Below are 25,335 nucleotides of genomic sequence, written 5' to 3' on the forward strand. Positions count from 1 at the left end.
AAATTTGCTCAGACCCAAAGGGAAGGCTTCCTGGTTTTGCTTCCTATCTGTGCTGCTCCCTATAATATTTTATTTCTCCTCATGGAAGATGTTCTGATTCCTCAATGCTCCTCCTGAACATCTTGACTGCTGGTTTGAAGTAGCCCTGTTGAGGTGGGGTGTCACCATGGGAGGTTTGGGAGCTCCTCCTCTGAAACAAGCCAGACCCAGCAAAGAGCTGGTGATGGGTAACAGGAAGGGTCACGGTGCTGCAGAGGATGTGAGTGAGGATTTTGCCTTTCACCCTTCTCCTCTGCCCTTGGTTGCTTCTTTGGGCAAAAGGAGCTCTGGGCAAAAGGAGCTCTGCCCACAAGCTCCTGGCTCCCAGGGATGGATTGGGCTGGCACTGGGGATCACAGACTGTGGATGGTGGTGGGCACCTGTGGGACACAGCCCTGCCCTGGACAGTTTGTCCCTCTCTGAAGGTGCCATCCTTGCCATGTCCCTTCCTCCCTGCCCTAGGTCTCAAAGCTGACAGTGACTGCAGTGCCACTTTCCAAAGCTGTAGCCACTCATACAGGCCTGGTGGGCATTTGCTGGGTGCCTGCCAGGCAGCCTGCAAGTGACCTCACCAAAAGCTCATGGGAAGAAGGGCAGAGGGTAACCAAGCGCACTGTTCTCTCCATCCCTGCTCTCCAGAAACTCCTCTGTGCCAGGTTTCTCCAGCACAGACACTCGGTGCTCTGTGGCCCCATCCCTTGGGGTCTCCTGGGGCTGCAGCACTGGGGGGACAGCCATGCTGTGCCAGTGGCTGTGCTTGAGCAACAGCTGCATTTCACAACATCCTTGCTTGGCTCAGGGATGTTGCCTCTGGCAGCCAGGACTTCCCTGGATCCAGCATGAGATCTGTCTGCATCAGCAGCTGCGGGTTTCCTGTGCCTGGACCCCAACAGGAAATGAAAGTAACTGAATCATTTCTTCTTCCCTCACCTCTGTCCTCCAAGGAGAGACCAGCCAGCCCAGCTCTCCCAGCTGAGGGCCACGGGGGTGCTCCCCCCTTGCCCCTACCTGCCTGCACCCAGCTCCTGCCCCTGTCTCCAGACATTGTGACAAGAGCTGTGACCTGTCAGGGCCCCAGAAGTGTTGTCTCTGGGGGTTGATCCTGGAGTGATGGATGTCTCCTCTTGTGCATGGCTGCCCTGTGCCAGGGCCTTGGGGTGCAGGAACGTGTCTCTGTCGGGCTCTGCTGCCAAACCCAGCTCTGCTCCACTGAGCACCTGCTGCTGCTGCCGCACGCAGGGACTGCTGGCACTGACAGAGAGCTGGAAACTGGGCTGTTGCCTCTCAGTTTCCACTGCCCCTGCCCTGCCTTTGATAAGAGGCACCAGCTGTGCCGCTGGGTGCAGGTGCCACGGTGCCAGTGGCACAGAGGAGCAGGGTGGTGGCCAAGCAGGAAGCCCTGGGGACCTGGGGACGTCCCACGTGGCTCCACACGCCTCCCTCTCCAGAGGTTCCCGTTTTGGCAGGGATATAAAGGTGGTGTGGGCAGGGAGAGCTCGGCACTGCAGGAAGCTGGGATGGGAGTGCAGAGCCTGGCAGTGGCTTGCAGGGTGCTGGCCTTGTGCCTGGCACTCACCACAGCCACCAACCCCGGCTTTGTGGTGAGGATCACCCAGGCAGGCTTGGACTACGGTGGGTTCTGCTTCTGATTTCTCTCCTTGCAGGTGCCCTGGTGGTAGAAGGGCGGAGCTGGGCCTCCTGTGAGAAGTGCAAGGTCCTGGAGCAGGATGGGAATCCTCAGCCATGGGTGCCCATGTGGAGAGCACAGGGTCCTGGGTCAGGATGGGAGAATCCTCAGACGGGGGTGCTGAATGCGCCATCGCTCAGGGCTTCCCCTTTTACACCCATCTGCCCCCCTCACCCCCAGAGCTTGATGGAGCCCCTGCAGAGGGGACCAGACCTCTGGGGTCTCAGGGAGCTGCACCCAGGTGTTGAGGGAGGGGCTAGTCCCATGGCACATGTCTGGGCAGCTGAGCCATGAGCCCTGGAGGAGTGAGCTGTGGAGGAGAAGAGGAGGTGGGGAACTGCAGGGGAGGGCAGTGACAGAGATGGATGGGTCCTGTGCTGGTTTTATCGAGGCAGGCAAAGCCCTGGCTCCAGCAGAGCACAGTTATGGATTGAAATACACTGTGTGAGAAACAGCTCATTTACCCAGCAGCTCTGCCAGCCATGGGGGAGAGGACGTGACTCTCCTTCCCAGCCAGAGGCAGGGAGGCATCAGCACCCACTGATGCTACTCTTTAGGACATTGGCTCCATGCAGCTTCTCCTGCTGGCACTGAGCACGGAGCAGCCTGGTGCCTGGGACCTCCTGCACTCCTCACACAGTGCACAGCCTGGAGAGAGAGGACTGGGGCCTCTTTCTCCTTTCTGTGGCCACCACCTTGCCCTGGGGCTTGCAAGCAGGACAGCAGGCAACATTGTCTGGGTACCCACAGGGCTGGCTCTGTACAGGGAGACTAAAGCCAGTCTGGGAGGTGGAAAGCATCACCTGGACGATCCTTCTGCTGCACACCCAAAGTGTGCTCCGGCTCCTGTGGCAGCGGTGGCAGTGATGCTCTCCCCGTGTCCCTGCAGCCCATCAGCATGGAATCGCGATCCTGGAGAAGGAGCTGGCCCAGCTGACACTGCCAGACATCTCGGGTGACTTTCGTGTCCTGCGTGTGGGAAAGGTGCACTACGAGCTCTCCAGGTGAGCCCTGCCAGCGCGCCCAACCCAGGCGATTGAGCAGGAAGGGTGGGGAGGGCAGGGACCCCCTGGAGCAGTGAGGAACATCCTGTCCCCTCCACAGCTCCCTGAGAGGTTCACCCCCTGTCCAAAGGGAAAGAGGGAGCTGGGGTGATAGAACTATAGGTGTGGGTGGATTTTGTGAAATCAAAGTCCAGGTGGTGGAGTTGGCCTTGCTCGTGGGACTAGGGCCCCCCATCTCCACACAGAGGAGGAATCCAGCCCCTGTGGATATCCCAACTCCCTGCTGCCTCTGCTCCTGCTGCACAGGTTTTGGAGCTGCCATCTGTGTGGCTGCAAGGACCATGCTCCCAGAAGCACCACTCTGCTCTGTGTGCCCATGCCAGGCATAGCCTGGCATGAACTGGAGCTGGGGCACTGCAGTGACTCCTTGGCTGTGCGTTTGTGAGTGAGCCCCCCTGTAACATAACTTTCTCTTCCTTTTGTTCATTTATTTCCAGACTGCGCCTTCGCAATTTCCACTTGCCGTACTCACGGATTTCCCCTGTCCCCAACGTGGGCCTGCAGGTCTCCATCTCCAATGCCTTCGCCGAGCTGGATGGGGACTGGCGGGTGAAGATGCTCTTGTGTGCGTGCCCAGCTCCTCCTCTCCCTGCTTGGGTGCTCAGTCCGTGTCTCCCTCTCTGGATCTGGACGGGTTTTTCCTCCTCTCCCTGTTCCGTGTGTTTCGGGCAGCTGTCACTCTGCTGCCCCAGATATGATGGATAAAACAGGGTGGGAGGCAAGAACAAGGCACATGATGGGAGAGCTGTGCATGGACTCTCAGGTGTCTCTTCCACCTCCCCTACTTGCTCTTGGTCTCCTCTATTTAAAGGTTACCTTTCCTAGTTTATGTGCCAGTGGAATTTGTTTTCCCAGTCTCCTCTGGATGCACCATACAAGGAGGAGTCTGAGTTAGACAGATCCATCCCAGAGTTGATTTGAGGTCGCTTCATCAGGCCTTGGCACTGAGAAACATCCCATTCTCATCCCCCTCTCCCCTCAGCCGGGACCACGGCTCATTTGACCTGAAGGTGGAGAATGTCTACATCAAAATCAGCCTGAGGCTGGGCAGCGACGCCGCTGGGAAACCCACCATCAGCACCTCGGACTGCAGCACCCGCATCTCCAAAGTCCGGGTGCTCTTTTCGGGCAAATTTGGGTATGTAACTTCACTGGGAGGTCTGGAAATGCTGTGTGATGGCCCATTTGCCAAGATGTTGGTGTATCTGAGCTTGCCTGGTCTTAAATCTGGCCTGAATTTCTCACAATTAAGGGTGTTGGGGGTGGTTAAGGCACATACCAGACTTTTGTGGTTTACCAGCAGGTCTGTTTGCAAATGTAAATCTTGAGGCAAAGCCAGATGTCAAATTGGTGTGGGAATGATGTTCCCAAGGTCCCACATCTCTAGGGTCTCCCTTTCCTGGGCACATACTTCTGCAGCAGTAGCTGAGCTAGAAACAAGGCTCCTCTCTGTGTTTCTCTGCAGGTGGCTTTACAACCTCTTCCACAGTGCTATTGAGTCCAAGTTCAAGAAGATTCTGGAGAGTAAGGTACGTGAGCAGTGGAGGGCAGGGCTCTGGGTTTTTCTGATGGTCTTTAGCCCTCACTTGTAGCTGATGTGCTGGAAGGATCAGAGCAGATTAGGGATGTAACTAGAACCAGAGCACGGGGCTGTGTTGCCAATTTGGTGAAAACCAGAGGAACGGGCATTGCAGGCTCCGTAGCACCGTATGTCTCAGGCTGAATTTGAAACCTGAAGTCTTTGCCAAAGCACAGTAATTGGTTCCTAATTAACAAAGACTTTTCTTTCCATGTGGTCAGTTAATTAGATCTTATGCCTCAGCCAAACTCACTGTAACAGAGGGAACCTGATCAGAGCTGTCCTTTAACCAGCCGTGCTCTGGAGGGCTTTGGGGAGCACTGGGGGGCAACTCTCACTCCTGGATTTCAGGCACTTGCTGTTCTGTTTTACGGAAGGGGGTCAGGGAGCCTCGGTACCAGCGCCTGGTACAGACGCTGACACGCAGGAGACCTGCAATGAGACATGGAAACAAGCTGTTAGCAATAATTACTACAAGGATAACTGGCATGAGTTACAGCCTCCCTGGATGTGAACCTTGCTCGGGAAGGAGGCAGTTGGAGAACAGGCAAATCCCACTCCTGAGGCAGATCCCACCCTGCCCAGGCACTACTGCCAGTACCAGGCAGTGCCTTTCCCAAGGCCCCTGGGGGCTGGAGCAGCAGATGGCCTGGCAACAGGAGCCACACTGGGACTCAGAGGCCTTTTCTGCTGCTTTGCCCCCTCGAAGGAGGGCAGCTCTGGGACTGTGAGGGGACCCTGCTGCCCTCTCTGCCTCCTCTGAGCACCCTCTGCCCCACACACATTCCTTGGTGTCTTTGTGTGAGTGATGGCGTGAGGGGCGAGGGGCAGGAGAGGGCAGGGGCTGGGAGTGCACTGCACTGGAACAGCTTCCCACCAGCACAGCCCAGTCGTGACCCAGCCTGGGCAGCTCGTGTCTGCCTCCTGCTCTCACTGCACATGCTTGGACAGTCCTCATGACCCCAGTGCTGAGGCACCGTTCCCAGGGAGATCCAGCTCACAGGGAAATCCAGGTCATGGGGAAATCCAGGTCACAGGGAGATCCAGGTCACAGGGAGATCCAGGTCACTGTGACCAAGGCTGTGTTTATGTCTGTCTGCAGCAATATCCTTGCAGGCAGCAATGGAGCTTTTCCAGCACAGACAGACAAATATTGCTGGGCACAGGGAAGAGCAGCAACCTGCTGTCATTAAGGCCATGCCCAAGGCTCTGTCCTTCCTCCTCCCTGGCACTGCCCAGCCAGCAGCTACATCACTGTCAGCGTGGTCCCTGCCCCTCCACAGTGCTGCATCTTGCCATCAGCTCTGTGGGCTCCATGCCTGGTCAGAGAGATGATGGCTGGATCCTGCTGGTGGTTTCTGTGATAATACAGGGAAAACACTGGAAGGAGCTTTGCAGATTTTCTCAGCCACCTGCAGGACTGTGCCCTGCAGTAAATTTCCTGGGTTAAATCCTCACTAATGCCAGGGCTTCAGCCGGGTGTGACAGCAGCAGAGGGATGTGCTCTTCTGTTCCTGGCAGAGAGCTGTAGGAGCTCAGGAAAGCTCAGCTACAGTGCAATCAGGGCTTCTGCCCCTGTGGGGGAGGTTAACCCCTTCAGTTGCTCTGCTTTGGCCAAGTCCTGGCAGCTCATGGTTCATTCTCACACGGGCCGAAGGAAAAGACTGAGGGCACACGAGAGATTCTGTCCAAGGGCCTCCCTGGAGCTGAATCTGCAGAGGGGAAATTGCTGCAAACAGATGCTTTCAGGTGTAGACCCTGCTTGTGTCTTGGACACTTAATGTGCTGCCTGATGAATGGAGGCAATCATCACTGTGTACTCTTTCATTTAAGCAGGCTTTGTTAAGGAATAAACCCAGCAGCAGGCAGCAGAGCAGGGATTGTGGCCTCAGCTCTGATGGGGGCTGTGACCTGGCTGCCCCTGCTCAGTTCCTTTCCCTCACACAGGTCTGTGACAGCGTGGCCAAGTCTGTGCACAGCGAGCTCCAGACGTACATGCAGACCCTGCCAGGTACCAGGGGGCTGCATGGGAGTTTAGGACCAGTTTTTCCTAGCCTTTCCCAGCCATGAGGACAGTATTTTACCCTGTGCCCTCTCCCTGCCTCCTTGTGTTCCTGCACCCAAGCTGGGAGCTGGGGAGCACCTCATCAGCAGAGACATGTCACTGTGCACCCACTCTGGCTGTGGAGACCCCTCCAGTAGCTGTGCCCCAGGACTGGCAGGGGCTTGGGCTGCCCTAGCAGGGGCACCCAGGCCATTCCTCAGGTCCAGGAGTTGGTTTGCATGGCTGAGAGGCAGCCAGGAGGAAAATGGGATTTTTTGCTTCTAAACAGAAGCAAGCACACGTGCAGCTGGTACTGTGCTGATGCACCAGCAAGCCCAGGTGCAGCACTGCCTGAATGCCAGTCAAGGTGATCTGCTCCCAGATTTCCACACCATCTCCCTCTCGCTCACCTCTCTGCCTTGTGTTTACAGTCACAGCCAAGATAGACGCCAGGACTGGCATTGATTACTCCTTCGTGGCACCCCCAGTTGCTACTGCCCAGTCCCTGGACACAGGCCTGAAGGTGAGAGGCTGCCCTGGGGAGACTTGATTTGGTCGATGCCGTTGCCACAGGCGGGTGGGTAACGAGGATTCGGTACCTGCTGCAAACGCTGTTTGCCAGCCCGCGTCAGCAGCTGAGCCCCACCGCTGTTTGCCCTCCTCCTCCAACTCTCTCCCTTCTCCCAGGGTGAATTCTACTCCCTGGCCCACCGCTCCACTGCCCCCTTCTCCCCGCTGCCGCTGTCCTTGCCCTCGGATCACGATCGCATGGTTTACTTTGGGGCCTCCAGCTACTTCTTCAACACAGCCGGCTTTGCCTACCACACCTCCAGGGCGCTGGTCTTCGAAATCACGGATGCCAAGGTGAGCGGTGAAGGTGGGATAGGGCTGGCCCCGAGCCCCTGGCAGGGATTCCATCTGCTGAGGAGCTCTGGTGGCAGCCAGTGGTCTTGGAGGACCCCCAGGGGAAGGGCTGGGGGCTGTGGGATGGGGCTGGGCTGGGTGGGGACGGGTGGGCTCACCAGGGCTCTGCTGTGCTGCATTGCCCCAGCGTGACAGTCCTCTCCCCGCAGATCCCAAAGGATGTTGACTTCCACTTGAACACCTCCACCTTCTCAGCCTTCGTTCCCCAGGTGAGCAGTCCAGCCCTGCCTCCCCAGAGCACCTGTACACAGAAGTGTTCTCCCCCCAGGAGCTGAGGTTTGTGCCGCTGTCCCCACCCTGTCCCCTCTCCCATGCAGCTGGAGCAGATGTACCCGAACATGCCGATGAAGCTCAGGCTGTCCACCCTCACTGCCCCGTTCCTGAACATTGGACCGGAAGGAATCTCTCTCAAGCCCGTTGTGGATGTCCAGGCTTATGCCATCCTTCCCAACTCCAGCCTGGCTCCTCTCTTCGTCCTCAGCCTGGTGAGTCCATGAACAACCCGCAGCAGTGAGGCAAAGACAGGAGTCTGAGCTGTGCTCAGTCCTGTTGCCCAGCTCCTGCCATGGGAGGTGCCACGTGCTGTGCAGGCTCAGTGGGAGTCCCCAACAGAGCAATACCCAGCTGACAAATGCTGTGTTTAATGCTGGGTGCAAACATGCCCCTGTATGGGCAGCAGTTCTGCTGTGTTTCAGCTGGTCAGAGCTGTTTCCTGGGTGCCTGGTTTGGGGGGAGGTGGGATGAGCACTGCTGGAGCTCTGTGCTCTCTGCCCAGACAGGGAACGTGTCCGCTGTCATCGACGTGAGATCTGGCCACATAGTTGGGAGCCTGAATGTGGGAAGGTACAGAGGGGAGTGGCCACTGCTGGGCAGGGGGAGGCTGGGGACGTTTCTATTCTGGGCTCCCAGGGACAGAGAGTGGGTGGGGAGGTCCCAGGGGTGTGGACCTGGTGTGGAGGGGATGAGCTGAGGCTGGAGGGAGCAGGATCTGCATGGCCATCAGTGGATGGAACTGCTCCCTCCTTTGGGACATCCCTGCTCCCTCCATTGGGACATCCCTGCTCCCTCCATTGGGACATCCTCCACAGCACCACTTCTGTCCCTGTGCAGGATCAAGCTCTCTCTAAAGGACTCAGTTGTCGGCACTTTCCCGGTAAGTTATCCTTGACCATGACCAGAGCCCCCAGTATGGAGTCGGGAGCCTGATGGGGGGGCCAAGGAGAGAGCTCATTGCCCCTGCCCCATGACACAGGACCTGGGGGTGCACTCAGGACCCCACACTGATCCTGCCTAAGCCTGCAAGGCTGGGAGAGGAAGCAGAGCCAGATCCATTGCTGCTCTCACCCCTGCACTTCCTACCCTGCCAGTGTGGCCAGACAAGGCCTCTGGTCTCTGGCAAAGCATGTGCCCATCCCAGCTCCTCATCCCTTTTTCTTTTCCTAATTATCCTCCAGTGCCTGCACATCTCCTGTCCTGCAGGCTAAAGCTTTTCCTCCCTCTCCCCGCTCCCCAGGTGCGACTGCTGCAGTCCATAATGAACATCTTTGCTTCTGAAATCCTGCTCCCCCGTCTTAATGGTGAGAACCTGCTGGGGGGAACAGGGGGTGCCGGAGCAGCCTCACTAGTTAAATCCCTGTTGCCGAGGCTGATCCAGGGGGAAAGCCCCCAGAGTGTGCAGGAGGTGGCTGGGAAGCGGTGGGAGCCTCTTGCCGCTGTGACACTCCCAGCAGCACACGCAATGGAAAAAATGAGCCCTGTGCATATCTTAATGCTTTCCAGACCCTCTTCCCCACTCCCTGTTTCCCCTGCCTCTCCAGCAGTTTGGGCCTGGAGAGCAGGGCTGGCGGCTGGAGGGGCCCAGGGGGCTGTCATGGCACAGCACGCAGTCCCCAGCCCTGCTGTGGAGCTTGGGAGGAATTTCCTCTGCCTGCCCTGAGAGCAGCAGGGGGCAAGGAAGGGGCTGGGGGGAGGAAGTGGCTGCCTTCTCTGCGTGGCCACTGCTCCCTTCGCTCCCCTTCCCATCCCAGTGCAGCTGTGTGCTGTCTTTTCCAGCCCGCTTAGATGAGGGTTTCCCTCTGCCACTGCCAGACAGGATACAGCTCTTCAACACCTTCGTAAGGTTCCACCAGGTGAGTGAGGGGGAGCACCTGGGCCCAGCTGGGCACCATCCTGCCAACCCTGAGCCCCTGCCAGCCACTAAATTAGGCACAGGGGCTGGCAGGTGCCGATCCCTTCTCCCTCCTGGAGTGTGATGGGTGCTGGGCAGTGCAGCTGTCAGGGCTGGTGGCAGCCCAGAGCTTTCCTCTTTCTCCCAGAATTTCCTGCTGCTCGGAGCAGACGTTCACTTCCAGCCGAAGGTGTGAAGATAAGGCCACGAGGGACCTCCAGCACTGAAAAAACCCCCTTGGCTCCTTCACCTTTCCCTGCCTCTGGTCCTGCTGCTGGAGCCAAACCCACCAGTGTCCTGCACCACTGCCTTGGCCTGGACTGTGGCCAGGGCAGCAGCACCTCCAGGGCTGAACTCCCTGTCCCCTCACTGGGTCCTCACCCAGTGCTACTGAGAGGGGTCCCTTGCCCCCAGCCACCCCTTCCCTCCCTCCCTCCTCATCCCAGGGCCTCTGAGCAGCAATAAAGGCGCTGGCGCCAGGGCCGTGGTGTCACTGTCACTGTCTGTGCCTGGGGCCACACTGGGCTCTCTGCACTGGGCCAGGCGGGAGTGGGGGCGGGAGCGGGACCCCCGGGCTCGTCTGTTCCCATTGCTGCAGCTGCAGAGAATGACTGGGGGGGCTGATCAACAGCGGCTGAACACGAGCCAGAGTGTGCCCAGGTGGCCAAGAAGGCCAGTGGCATCTTGGCTTGCATCAGGAATAGTGTGGCCAGCAGGAGCAGGGCAGTGATTGTCCCCCTGTACTGGGCACTGGTGAGGTCACACCTGGAAAAAATTCCATGTCCAGTTCTGGGCCCCTGATTTCAAGGACATGGAGGGGCTGGAGCATGTCCAGAGAAGGGAAGCTGGGGAAGGGTCTGGAGCACAGGTCCTGTGAGGAGCAGCTGAGGCAACTGGGGGGGTTTAACCGGGAGAAAAGGAGGCTCAGGGGAGACTTCCTCACTCTCTACAACTCCCTGAAAGGAGGTCGTAGCCAGGTGGGGGTCGACCCTTTCTCCCAGTCAAGCAGCAATAGGATGAGAAGACCTAGTCTTAAGCTGCACCAGGGGAGGTTTAGGTTGGACATGGGGAAGAATTCCTTTGCAGAAAGGGTGATTAGATATTGGAATGGGCTGCCGTGGAGGTGGTGGTCATTGACTCGGGAGTGCTTAAGAAAAGACTGGACGCAGCACTCAGTGCCACATGGTGGTGTTCCATCACAGGTTGGACTGGACGATTATCTCAGATCATCTCGATGACCTTTCCCGACCTCATCCATTCCGTCATTCCGTGGTAGCAGGGGAAGGGAGGCCGGAACGGCGGCGGGGCGGAACGCGGCACCGAGGGGCAGGGGGCGGCGACCGGGCCGCTTTGCTGGCGCACGGCGGGGCCGCCCCGTGCCCGGCCGGCCGGTCCGTCCCCCAAAGCGCCCCCCCAGCCGCGGCCATGCTGCCCGGGGCCCGAGCGCTGCGGGCGGCGGGGCTGCTGCTCCTGCCCGGGGCCGGGCCCCGCACTGGGGCCGGGCCCTTCACCGGGGCCGCCCGCAGAGCGCGCTGCGGGCCGGGACAGCGGCCGGAGGGGCGCAGGGCCGCGCTGCCCGCGGGGCCCGACCTGCGGCACTTCCTGAGGGCGGCGGCCGGGAAGGAGCCGGGGCCGCCTCCCGAGGCGAGCTCTGCCCCCGGGGCCGCGAAAGGTCTGTGGGTCCGCGGGTCTGCGGGGCTCGCGGGGTCGGCCAGGCCGGGGGAAGCGGGTTGTTTGGGAGCTCTGGGGGCCCTGAGAGGGTTTCGGCACTAGAAGGAATTTAGTCCTTGTCTCCACACTGGTGTGTCTCCCCCGTCACGGATCTGGGCAGGGAGCAGGCTCTGTGTGTGTGTCCCCATCACGGAGCTGGGCAGGGAGGGGGTTCCTGGGCTGGGCTGGGCTGTCAGTGGGGCTGTCAGAGCCCTGGCTGTGGTGCCCTGGGGAGGGGACGGTTTTCATTGCACTAAGAATTGTATCTCAGTAAAGACACAGTAGCTGCAGCCCACGGCCCAGACCTGTCACGCTGCAGAGCCATACTCTGAACACACGGGCTTCCCAGAGTGTGTGTTTTGGTTATCCTTTGTGGGCTGCAGGTGAAGGCAGCTGCTTCCCTGACTCCAGTGTGGGATTGAAGGCTTCTTCCTATAGAGGAGGCCACAGAACAGGCTGTGGATGGGAGCTGAGCAGGTTCCTGCCTGTGTTGCAGTTTACCTGGAGACCTACGGCTGCCAGATGAACGTGAGCGACACGGAGATCGCCTGGGCCATCCTGCAGAGGAGTGGCTATGCCAGGACGAAGGAGCTGGATGAGGTGAGGCAGCACCTTGGCAGCTCTCCTGGAGCACAGGGCTTTTGGGGGCCTCACACCCTGGCTGTGCCTGCAAGTCCCAGCTTCCTCTGGAGTGCAGTCCTGCGGGATGTTGTGATCTTTGCAGTCTGAGTTCTGCAGAGTGGAGGAAACTACCTAACAAGTGTGGTGGAGAGCTGTGGGTTGTCTTTTTTCTTTAAACTGCTGGGCTCGCTCTCAGTTGGAGAAGGATTGGACACAGCAGGGTCCTTCTGACTCATCTTTGAGTTTACTTCTGTCGTTTAGTGAAGGACTGTACTTCTCTTCTCTTACTTTCTTGCACCTCTGTTTGTTGAAACCCGCTGTGTGCTCAGGCAGGTCTTTTTCCCTGACTTAAATGAGTTTTGTAGTCTGCCTCTTCAGGTTACCCAGGCAGGGCATGAGAAACTTATCATTTGGCTTTTATGAATTCTTGCCTTTTTGTTACTTTCAATTTAGGCAGATGTGGTTCTCCTTGTCACCTGTTCCGTGAGGTAAGGAACCTTTTGTCACTCCTGGTTTTGGACAGTTTTTAAGGAATTTCCATTTGAAAACCAAAGCAATAAATGTGATGTGTGAGGAAAGGAGTGTGCAGGTGTGAAAGTGACTGTTTAGCTGAGGGTAGAGCTGGCTAATGCCATGATTTACGACATTATTTGTGCTAGGAATTGCTTTTCTGTGTAGTGAGAAGTTGTTTGGCTAGTGCAAGCTCTGTGTATGTGCCATGAGCAGTGAGAGACCTGCACAGTCAGTGCTTTAATGATTTTATTTTTTCGTATTCTGTTTTCTCTTGAAGTGGGTGTCTAGTACAGGGTCTGTACTTCAGAAGTGTGAGAATTTGATATAAATACAAAGGGAACTTTGCTTGCTTTTTTGGAATGGGGAGGATCCTGAATTGTCATTGCTCATTTTCACTTGCAGTGTAGCTCGTACTGTGCCTACAGTACTTTTTCTCCCCAAGAGCTTAGCCTGTTGTTTCTGCAGTGTAGATGCTTCCAAGCAAGTAAAGTGATAATAGATAAGATCAAGTTAAGACATAATCCCCACACCACAAATGGCTTGCCATCGGGTCCGTCAGGTGGATGATTCCCTCCCTTTAGCTGAATTCTCCTCAGAAGGCGCTTCAGGCTGGGGCACTGTTAAAGTGCAGCAGCTGGAAGAGCCAGTTTTCCTGGCTCCCCAGGGAGAAGGCAGAGCAGGCCATCTGGAACCGTCTGCAGCACCTCAAGGCGCTGAAGGCCCGGCGGCAGCAGGCTCGTGTCCCCCTGCGCATCGGGATCCTGGGTACCACCATGCTGCAGCCACTGCTCCCCTCTGGGGGGAAAGCAGCTGGGAAGGGCTGCTGGAAGGGGGTGTAACGGGGTGGGCACTGCCTCATGAGGACCCTTCTCCTTTGGCTGCAGGATGCATGGCTGAGAGGCTCAAGGAGGAGATTCTGCACAGGGAGAAGCTGGTCGATGTCGTGGCAGGCCCTGACGCCTATCGCGACCTGCCCCGGCTGCTGGCCGTGGCGCAGTCTGGCCAGCAAGCTGCCAATGTCCTGCTGTCCCTAGATGAGACTTATGCAGACATTCTGCCTGTCCAGACTAGTGCAGGTGGCACGACAGCGTTTGTGTGAGTACCTTTTCCCAGGGCTCGTTTCTGTGGCTCCGGTTTGGAAATCTGCTGTGCAGAGCAGACGTGCCGGTGACAGCAGCTGCCCAGGAGATGCAGTGCCTTGCCGCACTTGCTCCCGGCAGCCCAGAGGCATGAATTTACCAGAGTGTGTGTTTGCTGCTGCTTCACTGTGTGGCTGAGTCCTGGAGAGCCTGCCCCGAGCTCTGGCTGTCATGGACTTCTCACCCTCACCTTTGGGAATGCTGAGTGTCTCAGCCTGATGCTGCACTGAGTGATTTCTGTCCCACTGATGTCTGTGCATCTCTCATCCCCTGCTTTCTGTCATGCCCTGCCCTAGGTTATGCTATTTATTCTTCTAATCCTCCACACATTGTAACTTCTGTTGATTTTATTTCTCTTTGTTTAGTTTTGATAATAAAACTCCTAAACATGAAACCACACTGTGCTCTGTGTGGCCGTGGCATACGGAAGGACAGCATTGCTCTCTGCAGGACAGTGGGATGCAGAAGGACCTTTGATCACTACCAGGCTGCAGTGGAAGTCTGGGCCTTGTTCTTTCCAACTTTCTTGGGAATGTGCATGAAAAATCAGGATGCTGTTAGCTCAGGGCAAGCCAAAAGCAGGGTGGGTGGAGGAGAGTGTGGGAGTTGTGCCCAGAGCTGGTCTGTGTGCAGAGCTGGCTGGAGGCAGCAGTGCTGGGCACAAAGCAGGGCAGGATGCAGCATGGATGGTTCTTGCAGAGCAGTCACAGTGGTGTGACCTGTGCTTTCCCTCCGGGCAGGTCCATCATGCGGGGCTGTGACAACATGTGCACCTATTGCATCGTGCCCTTCACCCGAGGCCGGGAAAGGAGCCGCCCCATCGCATCCATCCTGCAGGAAGTGAGGATGCTCTCGGATCAGGTGAGGCAGAGCCTCCTCCCCCCTGTCCCAAACCGTGGGAGGAAGGGTGGTTCTTGGTGGCAGTGTTTTCAGTGATACATTTAACCAGTGTCACTGCCTTTGCCAGCAGAGGTGAGGTTACCCTGGGGTTCCACCACTGGTTTTTTCATTCTTGTTGTAATACTCCATGACAGACAGGGAAAGGGGGGCTTCCCTTGGAAACTCCTTTGAGTAAAACCATGACAGCCCTTGCAGCTTGTCCATCCTGCCTGGGCTATTTCTTTTCCTCTTGTTTATTTTGTAGGGAGTAAAAGAAGTGACCCTCTTGGGTCAGAATGTCAACAGCTACAGAGACCTGTCTGAGGTGCAGTTCCAGTCTGCAGCTGCCCCAGGCCTCAGCCGTGGCTTTAGCACAATCTACAAAGCCAAACAGGGAGGTTTGCGCTTTGCACACCTGCTGGACCAGGTCTCTAGGATTGATCCAGAAATGAGGATCCGTTTCACCTCTCCACACCCCAAGGATTTTCCTGATGAGGCAAGTGTAAAATAAACACCTGGACCTCTGCTTGCAGGCAGGGAGGCAAGCTCTGAACTGTGAGATGTGGGCTGTGCTGTCTTCCCAAAGGGGATGTGGAATCCCAGCCTGGGAACAGCAGCTCCTGGGACAGGGATGCTGGGGCTAAAGCTTGCAGGTTTGCAGTTTGCTGGCTTTTACCCAGGCACTCTTGGGACCCTGGTAGAGTTGAGCTGTCTGTGACATCTCCTGGTCACTTACCACAGGTCCTGCAGGTCATCCAGGAGCGACACAACATCTGCAAACAGCTGCACCTCCCAGCCCAGAGTGGGAGCACACGAGTGCTGGAGGCCATGCGGCGAGGGTGGGTCACCCCGAGGGGAGCCCTGGGCCCTGCCCTCTGATTTGGGGTGCTGGTTTCTCCTCACCAATTTGTGGGTTTCCAGTGAGCGAATCCATGTGCTGTTCATTGCAGATACACAAGAGAAGCGTATTTAGATCTGGTGCACCACGTGCGTGACTCCATCCCAGGTGGGCGTTCCCTTTGGTGTCATCTGAACTCAGCACAGCTGTATCTCGCTGTCCTTTCCTGAGTGAAGCATTCCCCTCTTCCATGAGGGAAGTGTACAGCTGTGTCTCTTTCAGGAGTGAGCTTAAGCAGCGATTTCATCGCTGGGTTCTGTGGGGAGACAGAGGAAGATCACCAGCAGACCGTGTCCTTGCTGAGGGAAGTCCGCTACAATGTTGGCTTCCTGTTTGCCTACAGCATGAGACAGGTGAGAGCAGGACCTGGTGGAGAAGGCTGTTATCTCTGGGCATCTCACCTAACTACTCAGTGCTATTTCTCACAATAACACAGTTTTTAAAAGCTGTTGAAAATCATACCCAAAGACTTGGTATATTGGTAGATTTTTTTTCTCACAGGCAGGACTTGTAGGATGTGTGGTTCTGCAAGGGCTTTTGTTGTGCCTGGGAGGCTTCCAGCTCCTCTGTGGAGTGTCAGGGTTGGTTACTGCTTGGTGACCTGGCTCTGCAGATGCTCCAGAGTGATTGCAAGGAAGCAGCTCTGTCTGCAAACTCAGCTGCTGGTGCATTATTTGCTCGTGAGGACTGTGCTGATGAAGCTGGGCTGTAGCCCAGCTATAGGGACTGTCAGTTGAGTCAGAAGGTATTTCCATGAGAAGAGTGTATAGTAGATAAGTCCCCATTAGAATGCTCTCTAGAGTGTATGATGCTGGTGGGAAGAGGACAGGAGGTTGGGAAACATAAGGAAGCAAAAGAATATAGATCACGTTTCAGCACATGGGCCCAGAACTAGAAGAATCCATTGCCTGTCCTTGTGGGCAGACAGGCGTGGGCACATCCCACACAGGAGCTGCAAAACTGTTTCCCAGCCACTGATACTCAGTGCCCTACGTCAAACCTTCTGCCTACAAGGTGGAGCAGAAAGACACGAGGGACTCAAGGATGCAGCTGGTGCTGAGCACCTGGAATAATTCATTTGTGAATACAAACATACACACGTGGGAAGCCGCTGGTGGAAGAGCAGCAGAGCTGGCTGGGGTCAGCCAAAGCTCTGAGCTCAGGATGGGTGTTGAGGGGCCGCACTGGCTTCGTGTGTTTGCAGAAGACCCGGGCGTATCACCGGCTGCAGGACGATGTGCCCGCGGCCGTGAAGAGGCGGCGGCTGGAGGAGCTCATCACCACCTTCAGAGAGGAGGCTGCCACGGCCAACGTGGCGCTGGTGGGGCAGGACCAGCTGGTGCTGGTGGAGGGGGTGAGTGCCTGCAACCAAGTGGTGGTCCTTCCCCTCTTGCTGGCCCTGTGCAGAGCAGTCACCACTTCTGCCCTCCATTCTCACTTTCCCCACGTAATCCCAGGACTCCCAAGGCTGTTTCTTCACCCTTAAGCAGACAGCTTGATTTTTCCAGAGCACTGAGCTGAGCACAAAGGATGGGATCGGTTAGGGATGTGTCTCTGGCCAAGCACAGAATTAGTGTGTGAGTGTCACCCAGGAGCTCTGGCCAGAGGGCTCTGTTCCAGGTGTTGCTTAACGGCGTGGAATGTGGGTTTAACACCGTCAATAGCGCTCAATTAATTCCTGAGGCAATAAAGCCCAGCAGTGAATCGGAGCGATTGCCATGCAGGTAATGTTCCCTGTCCTCCTTCCAGCCCAGCAAGCGCTCTGCCTCGGAGCTGTGTGGGAGGAACGACGGCAACATCAAGGTGATCTTCCCCGATGCTGAGCTGGAGGACGCTGCGGACTGCGGGGCTCCGGGCAGAGCCCGGCCGGGGGACTACGTGGTGGTGAAGGTGACCTGCCTGCAGTGCTGCTTTCCTTGCACAGTGCTGTTCTCTAGAGCAGCTTCTGCCAGAAGAACCTAAAATTAGAGTGGATCCTCCCCAACCTTCCCATGCCTGAGGACCTGTGCTGTTTCTTTCAGGTGACCTCTGCCAGCTCGCAGACCCTGAGGGGAGTTGCGCTCTGCCGGACGACCCTGTCCCGTGCTGCTGCCTGTCGCTGAGGGTCCCTGCTGCCCGTGCATGGAAGCAGCACATTTTCTCCAGGGAGTGTTGTCAGGTGGAGATGTGGTAGAAAACAGGGAGATGTATATGTATATTAAAATATATTTGTGAAATAATAACATACATATTTCTGCTTTGGCTACAACCTACCCCTCATAGATGCGTGCGAGTTCGTAGGCCAAAGGGGTGGAAGGTGTGTGTGAACTTGCCAAGCACAATTACTGTGAGACTGTGTGTTTTGACTTGCTCTGAGGCTTGACCTCACAGTGCTGCAGGTCAGTCCTCTGACTGCAACCACATCTTCTAACACAGCCCAGCCTGAGAGATGCATGTGCAGAGCAGGTCCTTCCTACAAGCTGGGCTGAATATAGGAGCTGCAAAAGCTGGTAGTGCCTGAAAAATACAGCTCCAGTATTGGCAAAATGCTTGGAAAGGGGAGGCAAAAACCCGCACCATGCTCGTGTGGTGGAATGCCATGCTGGAATATGGAATGTAAAATGGTGTTTAGCGTGCACCAGTGAATCTGATGTGTCTGAGGCTGAGGGAATGCAGCCTTGCCCTCTGGGGAAGACTGGATCTCGGCTACAGAGGTTCTCCTTGTCTCCAGGCCTGGGGGATGGCATGGGAAGAGCTGGCTGCCAGCCAAGGGTCATCTTCTGGCCTCTTAAAACTTGGGGTGCAGCTTTGTAATCCAAACATCCCTTTGCTCACTAAAGAAGTGGTTGTACCGATTTAAATAGCCAGTAAGTTCTTTAAGTGCATCTGACAGCTCCTTGTTTTCATCAGCCTGCAGCTGACCCCAGCTGCACTGTGTCACATTCCAGCCTGCTCTGCAAAATTCAAACAAGGACCTGTGACCTGCACTCATGAGTAAACTGATACGTGAGAAAGGATCACCCCTTTTCATACAGATAATCATGTCATTAGGAAAAAATCTTGTGAAAGGCTCTATCCAGTGACCAGTTTTGAAGGAACAGCTGGTAACAGAGCAGTCTTACATGAATTTGCAGAATTTTTAAATAAACATGAAAGGGTTTTGCTCGAAAGCCTTCTCTCCTGCTCAGCTCTTTCTGGGCTATAATTGTATCTCTTTGAAAACAGCATGGCTCACTGAATATTCATTAGATTTCAAGAAACAAATACATTTTGCTTATTATCTCAGTGCTGAGTCCCTTCTCCTAGAAGTGAATCTGCACAGTCAGCACAGTCCCTGTGGGCTCTGAGGTGCTGACAGGCACACGGGAAAGTGTCTTCTGCCCAAGTTCACAAACCAGGGCCTGTGCCTCTGCTGCCCAGTGAGGGTGAACCTTTGGCACAGAGGTTTTTCAGGGCGAGGCAGGAGTTTTGGTTGAAATCCCAAAGGGAGCAGCAGGATGTATAAGCATCACCCCTCAGAAGTGACCCGTGCTGAGGCCAACATTTGTGTGGCTAATTAACCCCGCCGGGTAGTGGCCCAGTTTGACTGCCCTTTGGCAGCTCTTCAGCTCATATTTTGCAGGCATTTTGGGACCGTGGTCCTGACATTCACCTTTCCCTGCTCATTTTGACCTTCTCCCCAGGAGCACCTCTTCCAAGTGGGAAATTCAGACCTCGGTGTGCCCTCCCCCCTCCATCCTGCTATGAGGCCATCTGCGGGTCGTTTTACAATCATTATTTTAAGAGCGGGAGACTAATGAGGAGGAGAGCTGGGTTTTACATTTTGATGAGGAGGTGATAATGCTCAGTTCGCGGCCTCCCCAGGGAGCCGTAGCACTCACCATTTGCTTTGCCTTTTTAGTTTTTATAGGCCTCGGGAATGAAGACTGAGGTTTTAAGGCAGCAAAGCATCCATTAGGAAGTGCTTACGGTGACCTTGGAGACTGAGTCAGTTCTTTGGCACTGCCTGAAAGCAGGCATGTGTTGTTTTTCTTGAGGGCTGGAGGTGGGATGCAGTTTCTGTGTCTCTTGTCAGATTTGCTCCCCGAATCTGGCTGTTGGGAAAGCTGAGCTCGCACCTCGTGCTCATTCTTGCACGTTTCTGTTCCCAAGGGACGAGAGCCCTGAACTCCCCCGGACCTCACATTTCCCACGCTGATGTTCACCTGTGCCTTCTGCAGGTGCAAGTGTTGCCCTCCCAGCCAGTCGTGCCCTGGTTACACCCATGGGCAAACACCTACCGAGGCATTTGGCGGATCAGGTTTCCCAGCACAGACCTGAAGTGGTGGGATGACATTTACTTTCCAGGCAGCCGTGCCCCGAGGCATCTCCTGACACCGCGATTTCGTAACACACGGCCTGTGCTTTCCTTTATGCTGGCAGGGTGTGTAGGCAAGGCTGGACATCCCCCTCACACACAAATAGCTTCACCTGGCAGAAAGGTCGCTGTCAGGGAGAACAAGAGCTTATTTGTTCCCTGGAGCCCCTCAGAGAATGAATCTGTTCGTAGTGGGGGAGCAGAGGCACGGACTGCAGCAGGCACTCGCAGCCAGTCTTCGCTGCTCATCACGGGCATTTACTGGCCCGAGGACAGTCTCAAAATCGATGCCCATCGTTGCCTACACGCCCCTGCCCAACCTTGTTCCTTTCTCCAAGGCTCTTGAAGCAGCCTGGGCAGAGCACTGGGCTTTTCCCAGCGTCAGAGCTGGCCGGGGTGTGTCACGTCCTTCCCCAGAACCCCCAGAGCTCTGCAATCTGATTTCCCTCTGCATGTCATGGTGACGGTGGAGGGAAGGATGGGTGATTTCCCCGATGGCAGCCTTGGCAAGCACAGTTTGCTTTAAGTCGGCCAGAGCCTTGCTCTGCTGAGGCAGTGGCAGGTGACAGCCATGCCAGCAGCCTGCCAGGCTGTGCCAGGGGAAGTGCTCTCCTCCCCTTCTCTCATGGGTTTTCACTTCAGCAGATAGGCTCCCTGTGCCTGCCAGCCCGTTCCCCCAGGCCTTCTCCTCCTCACTGCACCATGACTGCTGTGGGTTGGGGATCCGGAGAGGTTTCCTTCAGTGCCTTTTCATCACCATTTCTGAAGCCAGTTCTTGGCACTTAGGGATTTAATGCAACATAAAGAGCTTTCAGAAATGTTTTCCTCTTCTAGCACCAGATCTATCTTTAGTTCACTCCACTCTGGAACTGGCAGTGGTTGTGTTCCAGCGGGACAGGTACAGCTGCTCCTACAGGTTCCTCTGCAGCCAACAGCAAACTCTGTGCTGTGCTGGAAATGCATCAGGCCCTCCATTGCCACTGCCTGGTGCACCCCTAGAGCAGCCCCAAGCTGCCCTGCAGCCCCCCCAGGGTGGCATTGTCGTCTGTCCCCAGACTCTCCCCATGTCCCTGCGCCTTCCTGGAGCACTGCGGGGCTGTGACCTGCATGGCAATGACAGAGGCACTGGTGGTGAGTGGCAGTTTGTAAATTCAGAGGGTATCTCACAGTCTGTCACAGGCTCTGCTACTCTCTAGGGCCTAGGAGTCCTGCAGCTTTCCCTCCTCCCTTGTGAGCTATTTATTTCCTTTACTGACAGGCAACTATTGACTTCTCGTTCTCCTGAAGATGAGATGTCTTGTCTCATCAGGTTTAAATTAGTTTTATCTTTAGCCTTTCCTATTAATAAGCTCTCATCATGGTGTCATTACTTGATATCTATTTTCTGATGTTTTTCATTAATGGCTCTATATCTTCCAGATATTTTTTCAAGTATTTTTTCCCCTGCTGCTGAGTTATTTAACAGTCAGGCACAGATCAGAGATGTGAAGATGGTCTGATGCTGGTCAGGGACAGCGTGGAATGGCCCAGTGACTGCTGGGTGAGTTGGGCTGTGGCCAGGCTGCACTGGGGCTGTCAGGGAGCACCACTCACTCCCTTCCTGTCTCTCTGCATCCCTCTGATCCCAGGCTGAGCTCTGACATGCCTGAGGCTCTCAAGAGCACGAGTCAATAGAGTAATTAATATGCCTCCTGTGAGGTGAAGGTGCTGCAATTCCTTTGGACAGCTGTATCTGTGAAAAACAGAGGACTGCTTTCCATGCTTTGTGTGTCTGGCAGGGGGTCTTCCCCATGAGCAGAACTTCCGCTGGGAAATGTAGAAGGGAATTATTTCACATTATTTCCCTGTTTCTGCTGGGTCAGAGCCACCTTCCTGGGCAGCTGGGCTGGGGGAGCTGCCATTGCCACCAGGAACATGGAGAAGGCAGAGCTGCCAGCACAGGCACAGGCAGGGCTGCCAGTCTGGGGACAGGCAGGGCTGCCAGCGTGGGGACAAGCAGGGTGGACAGCCTGGTGAGCACCTTTGTGTGTGGGGCTTTTCTCATTGTGCCTTCAACGGTGTCAGGAGCAAAGCCCATCAGTGCCGAAGGCACCCAAATCTCACTCAAGTCTCAGTAAGACCAGGGACATTTGTTCCTTGGGCTTCATTCCCAGGAGCTGCTTGCATGGGGCAGGGATGCAGAGCCAGGTTGGCCTCGTGGGGAGAGAATTAATGCAGGAACCAACCTTGTTTCCCTACGTTTATTTTCTCACATTAACGAGGAGGAGAAAGGTGCCCAATTCCTTGAGAGTGCCCAGTTCCTTGAGAGCAAACCCAGGGATGACAACAGCCTGATGCACAGTGACATGTTCAGTAGAGCTGTCAGGGTGCTCAGGGACACTGCTGGGGGGTGTGTCTGGTGCCTGCACAGCCAGGTCAGTGCAGGGATCCCACGTGTCTCACATGTGGGAATTACAGAGAGGCTGCAGGACCAGTGATCTGCAGCAGAGCCTCCAGCACAGGGCTGAGGGTGATTAATATTCAATGCACTGCTGTAAAAATGAACAGCCAGACAGGACTGTCCTCCTCCCCTTCCTGCATCCATGAGGGCAGCGAGGGGGATGTCTGGAGCACGGGAATGGAGACAAGATTCACTTTTGATCAGGCTAATACAGGATTTTGAGGCTAAACAAGATGCTTCATTCTCTTTTGGGTTATTTAGTGTCTTTTAATCTGTTTCTTCCTTTTTTATTTAATTACAGGAAGTTTAAAAAAAGAATAGTAGGAGGTCTTGGTTGAAGCTATGAGAACCAAACAGGAGGCATTTGCATAAAGCAGTTGCTCTCGAAAAAAGGGAAATGTTCTGATGTTTCATAAATAAAAAGATTCATCCCATAATTTCTTATCAAAACTGTGGTGAAAAGCCCTTTCACTGTTGGCAGGAAAGCTTTATCCCCATGCCATGCTCAGCATGGCAGAAGCAGTGGCAACACTAACAGCACCCAGGATGCTCCAGACAGTGGACAGGTGCCCTGGGACTTGGGAGACAAAACTCCCACAGCTGGTGACATCCTCAGTGCTCGTCCTGCCCAGACCCTGCCCCTTGCCTGGCATCTGCCCTGCCTGGGGATGGCTCCTCCATCTTCCCAGGGCTCCTTTCTTCCCCTGTTGGGTGGAGAAGCTTGGAATAGACTCAGACCGGCCAATCCTGTGTCCTTCCAGCAGTGAGCTGAGCTGGGGCTGAGAGCTCTCTGTCACCAAAGCAGCTGACAACAGAGAAAAGCGGAGCCACAGGCACAGCCAAAGCCACTGTTTGCCTTCAGGGCTTTGGTTCTGCACCGACCTGGGCCAAGGCAAACCCTGGCTGGTGGCCCCAACCCTCAGGTTGTTGTTCTGTTGTGCAACCAGCAGCAGGGAGCTCGGGGTGGCTGCTGCAAAGTGATCCCTGTGGGCAAACACAGCTTGGGGTGCTCTGGGCAGGACAGCTGGCACCACTCAGAGCTGTGCTTGGACAGGCACCACCAGCCCCGAGCCAGGCTCCAGCCACAGGGCTCTGCCACAGGTGCCTGCAATGTCCCTTCCACCAGCCCTTCCAAATATCCCAGCCACTGCAGGAGGACTTCGTGGGGTTTAAAGGAACCTCCAGGTGCCCCCAGCTCCAGAATAAAAACATCTGTGCCCTTGCAGCCAGGACTTGCAGAGATCTGGGGTGTTCCAGAGTCACCTGTCCCGGCACACTGGGGCCAGGAGGTGCCAGCAACAGGGACATCTCCTGTGGCACCATTTTTTATTAATACTGGTGGGTCAGACCGATGTGGGTGCTGCCACTGGCTCTGCAGGTCTCATGATGACTGATGGCTGCTCATCCCTCACTCCGTGACATTGGGATCCAGCCCAATGGCACTGCAGCACCTGGAAGGGTTTGGAGTTTGGCCTTTTGTCTCTAAGGTTACTGAGGGAACATTTACACCTCTCTTTGCAATCATTCACAGCCAGTGAGCCTGGGATGGGAGCTGGCACAGTTCCTTCATCCTCCTCCTTCTGTTTCCTTAGGAACTGGAAACCAAAGGTGCCCAACGAGGCGTTATGGATTCAATAGCTTGGGCCAAGGCACTGCCACCCCTCCTGTCCTCCCCCTCACAGCCATCCAAGGGCACCCAGAATCTGCTCTTCATCTTTGTGCTCCGAGCACATGCAGCTCATTGGCATCAAGATCCATTTCCTGGAGCCCCCACCGTGTCGTGTTGGTGTTACTGCAACCAGAATGAAAGGCAGGGGGGATGCACCCAGTGCAGCTCAGTCACATCTCCTGATGACCACACCTCCTGATGACCACATCTCAATAGCATTGCCACCTCTGTGATTATCTGGCAGGGCAGGGCTGACATGGGGCTGCTTGGGGTATCTCTTGCTCACAGGCTGCCATGGTGAGGTAAAGGGAGTGGGGAGCAGCAGGAGAGGCTGGGCTGAGGTCCCAGTGACACCTCAGTCACCCCATCACCTTGGGAAAAGAGTGGAGGGAACCTCCAGGGTTTTTAGAGGAACTTTTAGCTGGAGCAGGAGCCCTGGCCATGGGAATGAGATACCAGGGAGGTGCAAACTCACAGCCAACAGCATCAGGACTCCCCATGGGGTGGGGCCCTGGAGGCCTGGGCAGGACCATGATGGGCAGAGGCAGAGAAGGGTGTTGGTGCTGCCCACCAGGGATGCCCAGAAGGGCCAGTGTAGGCACTGGGAAGTGGCTGGTCACACATGGTGCTGTGCCAGAGGATCCAGAAGCTGCAGAGCTCAGGAATCTGGCCCCAGCCCCAGCAGCTCTCTCCATGCAGCCATTCTGCTCTGGGGCTGTGGCACAGCCAGCCCCAGGATGAGGTTTGATGCCACTGCAGCTGGGGGTGAGCTCCTGTGCCTGAGAGCTTGCAGGCTACTGCTGCCTGCTCACCCAGGGGTCCTGGGGGTCCCAGCCCCAGCCAGGCAGGGACCTGCATCGATGGGGCACCAGGGATGTGTTTGTTCATGTCAAACAGCTCCCAGCTCTCTGGCAACAGGCCGGGAAGCAGGAACAGGCACTGAAAGAATGAGCAGCTCAGGGACAGGGGCAGAATAAATCTGCATAAATACAAATGAGGGGAATATTTATTTCCCACATTGACCACATTTCTGTAGGTACTTTAGGCTGTGAGAAGGGGGGCTCCAGCAGCCTGGGTAGGGCTTGGGCTTGACTCAGACCTGGCTCTGGGGCTGGAGCCGCTTGTGATTCCCCACCTTCCCAGCAGACTCACCTATTCAATATTCCTCGCATGTGAGTTACTCCTGTAGCTGATGGGAGAGATAAATAACAAAACCCTTACAAATGCAAAAATGCTTTGGCAGTTTGGAAAGGAACCAAGTCACGTGCTGAATGCAGATGAAGAAAAACCCTTTTTATTGTAAGGAGTAACAGAAGGGTGTGAATCAGCCTCAAATCCACCTCACCCACAATGCAGCACATCCAAACCCACTCGGAGATTACAAGGCAGGATAGCGTTCGCTCTGATCAGTTCAAAGCGTCGCTGTTTGGGAACAAATCGGCTGAGTGTGCTCCTGGATTAGACCGGGGGCCTTTTTGCCTCTTGAAATCACTGGAAACAGCAAAATTCCCTTTTGAAATGGTAAGCTAATCAAGGAGCAGAAGGAGAGCAAAGACAAAGCGTTTACAGCTTTTGGGTTCGGGTTCGTCCCTTTTCTCCCTTCCCTTCTCAGGGGTTTGGTGCAGT

At 55.7% G+C, this 25,335-nt stretch overlaps 2 protein-coding genes across 2 annotated transcripts; both read left to right on the forward strand.

The window, feature by feature from the left end:
• Nucleotides 1–1,552: 1,552 nt before the first annotated feature.
• On the forward strand, nt 1,553–9,985 carry LOC126639020 (bactericidal permeability-increasing protein-like). Its single transcript, XM_050313431.1, has 15 exons — nt 1,553–1,671; nt 2,616–2,730; nt 3,228–3,353; nt 3,773–3,928; nt 4,256–4,319; nt 6,317–6,380; nt 6,845–6,936; nt 7,101–7,277; nt 7,487–7,546; nt 7,655–7,822; nt 8,113–8,180; nt 8,448–8,490; nt 8,851–8,914; nt 9,390–9,466; nt 9,653–9,985. The coding sequence occupies exons 1-15, from the start codon at nt 1,557–1,559 to the stop codon at nt 9,698–9,700; spliced, it is 1,437 nt and encodes a 478-aa protein (XP_050169388.1). The 5' UTR covers nt 1,553–1,556; the 3' UTR covers nt 9,701–9,985.
• Nucleotides 9,986–10,929: 944 nt separating this feature from the next.
• CDK5RAP1 (CDK5 regulatory subunit associated protein 1) lies at nt 10,930–18,413 on the forward strand. Its single transcript, XM_050313423.1, has 13 exons — nt 10,930–11,176; nt 11,711–11,814; nt 12,289–12,323; nt 13,013–13,113; nt 13,233–13,443; nt 14,228–14,348; nt 14,632–14,862; nt 15,108–15,205; nt 15,317–15,372; nt 15,487–15,617; nt 16,469–16,618; nt 17,014–17,154; nt 17,286–18,413. Exons 1-13 carry the CDS (start codon nt 10,930–10,932, stop codon nt 17,364–17,366), a joined length of 1,707 nt encoding a protein of 568 aa, XP_050169380.1. The 3' UTR covers nt 17,367–18,413.
• Nucleotides 18,414–25,335: the final 6,922 nt, after the last annotated feature.

Source organism: Myiozetetes cayanensis, unplaced genomic scaffold, assembly GCF_022539395.1.
Source record: "Myiozetetes cayanensis isolate MyiCay16 unplaced genomic scaffold, myiCay2020 scf19, whole genome shotgun sequence".
Lineage (NCBI taxonomy): Eukaryota > Metazoa > Chordata > Aves > Passeriformes > Tyrannidae > Myiozetetes > Myiozetetes cayanensis.

Coding starts and splice junctions, on each gene's coding strand:
- LOC126639020 (XM_050313431.1), top strand. CDS start 1,557: ATGGGAGTGCAGAGCCTGGCAGTGGCTTGCAGGGTGCTGGCCTTGTGC. Junction 7,278..7,486: donor TCGAAATCACGGATGCCAAG/GTGAGCGGTGAA, acceptor CTCTCCCCGCAG/ATCCCAAAGGATGTTGACTT. Junction 8,915..9,389: donor CCTGCTCCCCCGTCTTAATG/GTGAGAACCTGC, acceptor TGTCTTTTCCAG/CCCGCTTAGATGAGGGTTTC.
- CDK5RAP1 (XM_050313423.1), top strand. CDS start 10,930: ATGCTGCCCGGGGCCCGAGCGCTGCGGGCGGCGGGGCTGCTGCTCCTG. Junction 11,815..12,288: donor GGACGAAGGAGCTGGATGAG/GTGAGGCAGCAC, acceptor CTTTCAATTTAG/GCAGATGTGGTTCTCCTTGT. Junction 15,618..16,468: donor TTGCCTACAGCATGAGACAG/GTGAGAGCAGGA, acceptor GTGTGTTTGCAG/AAGACCCGGGCGTATCACCG.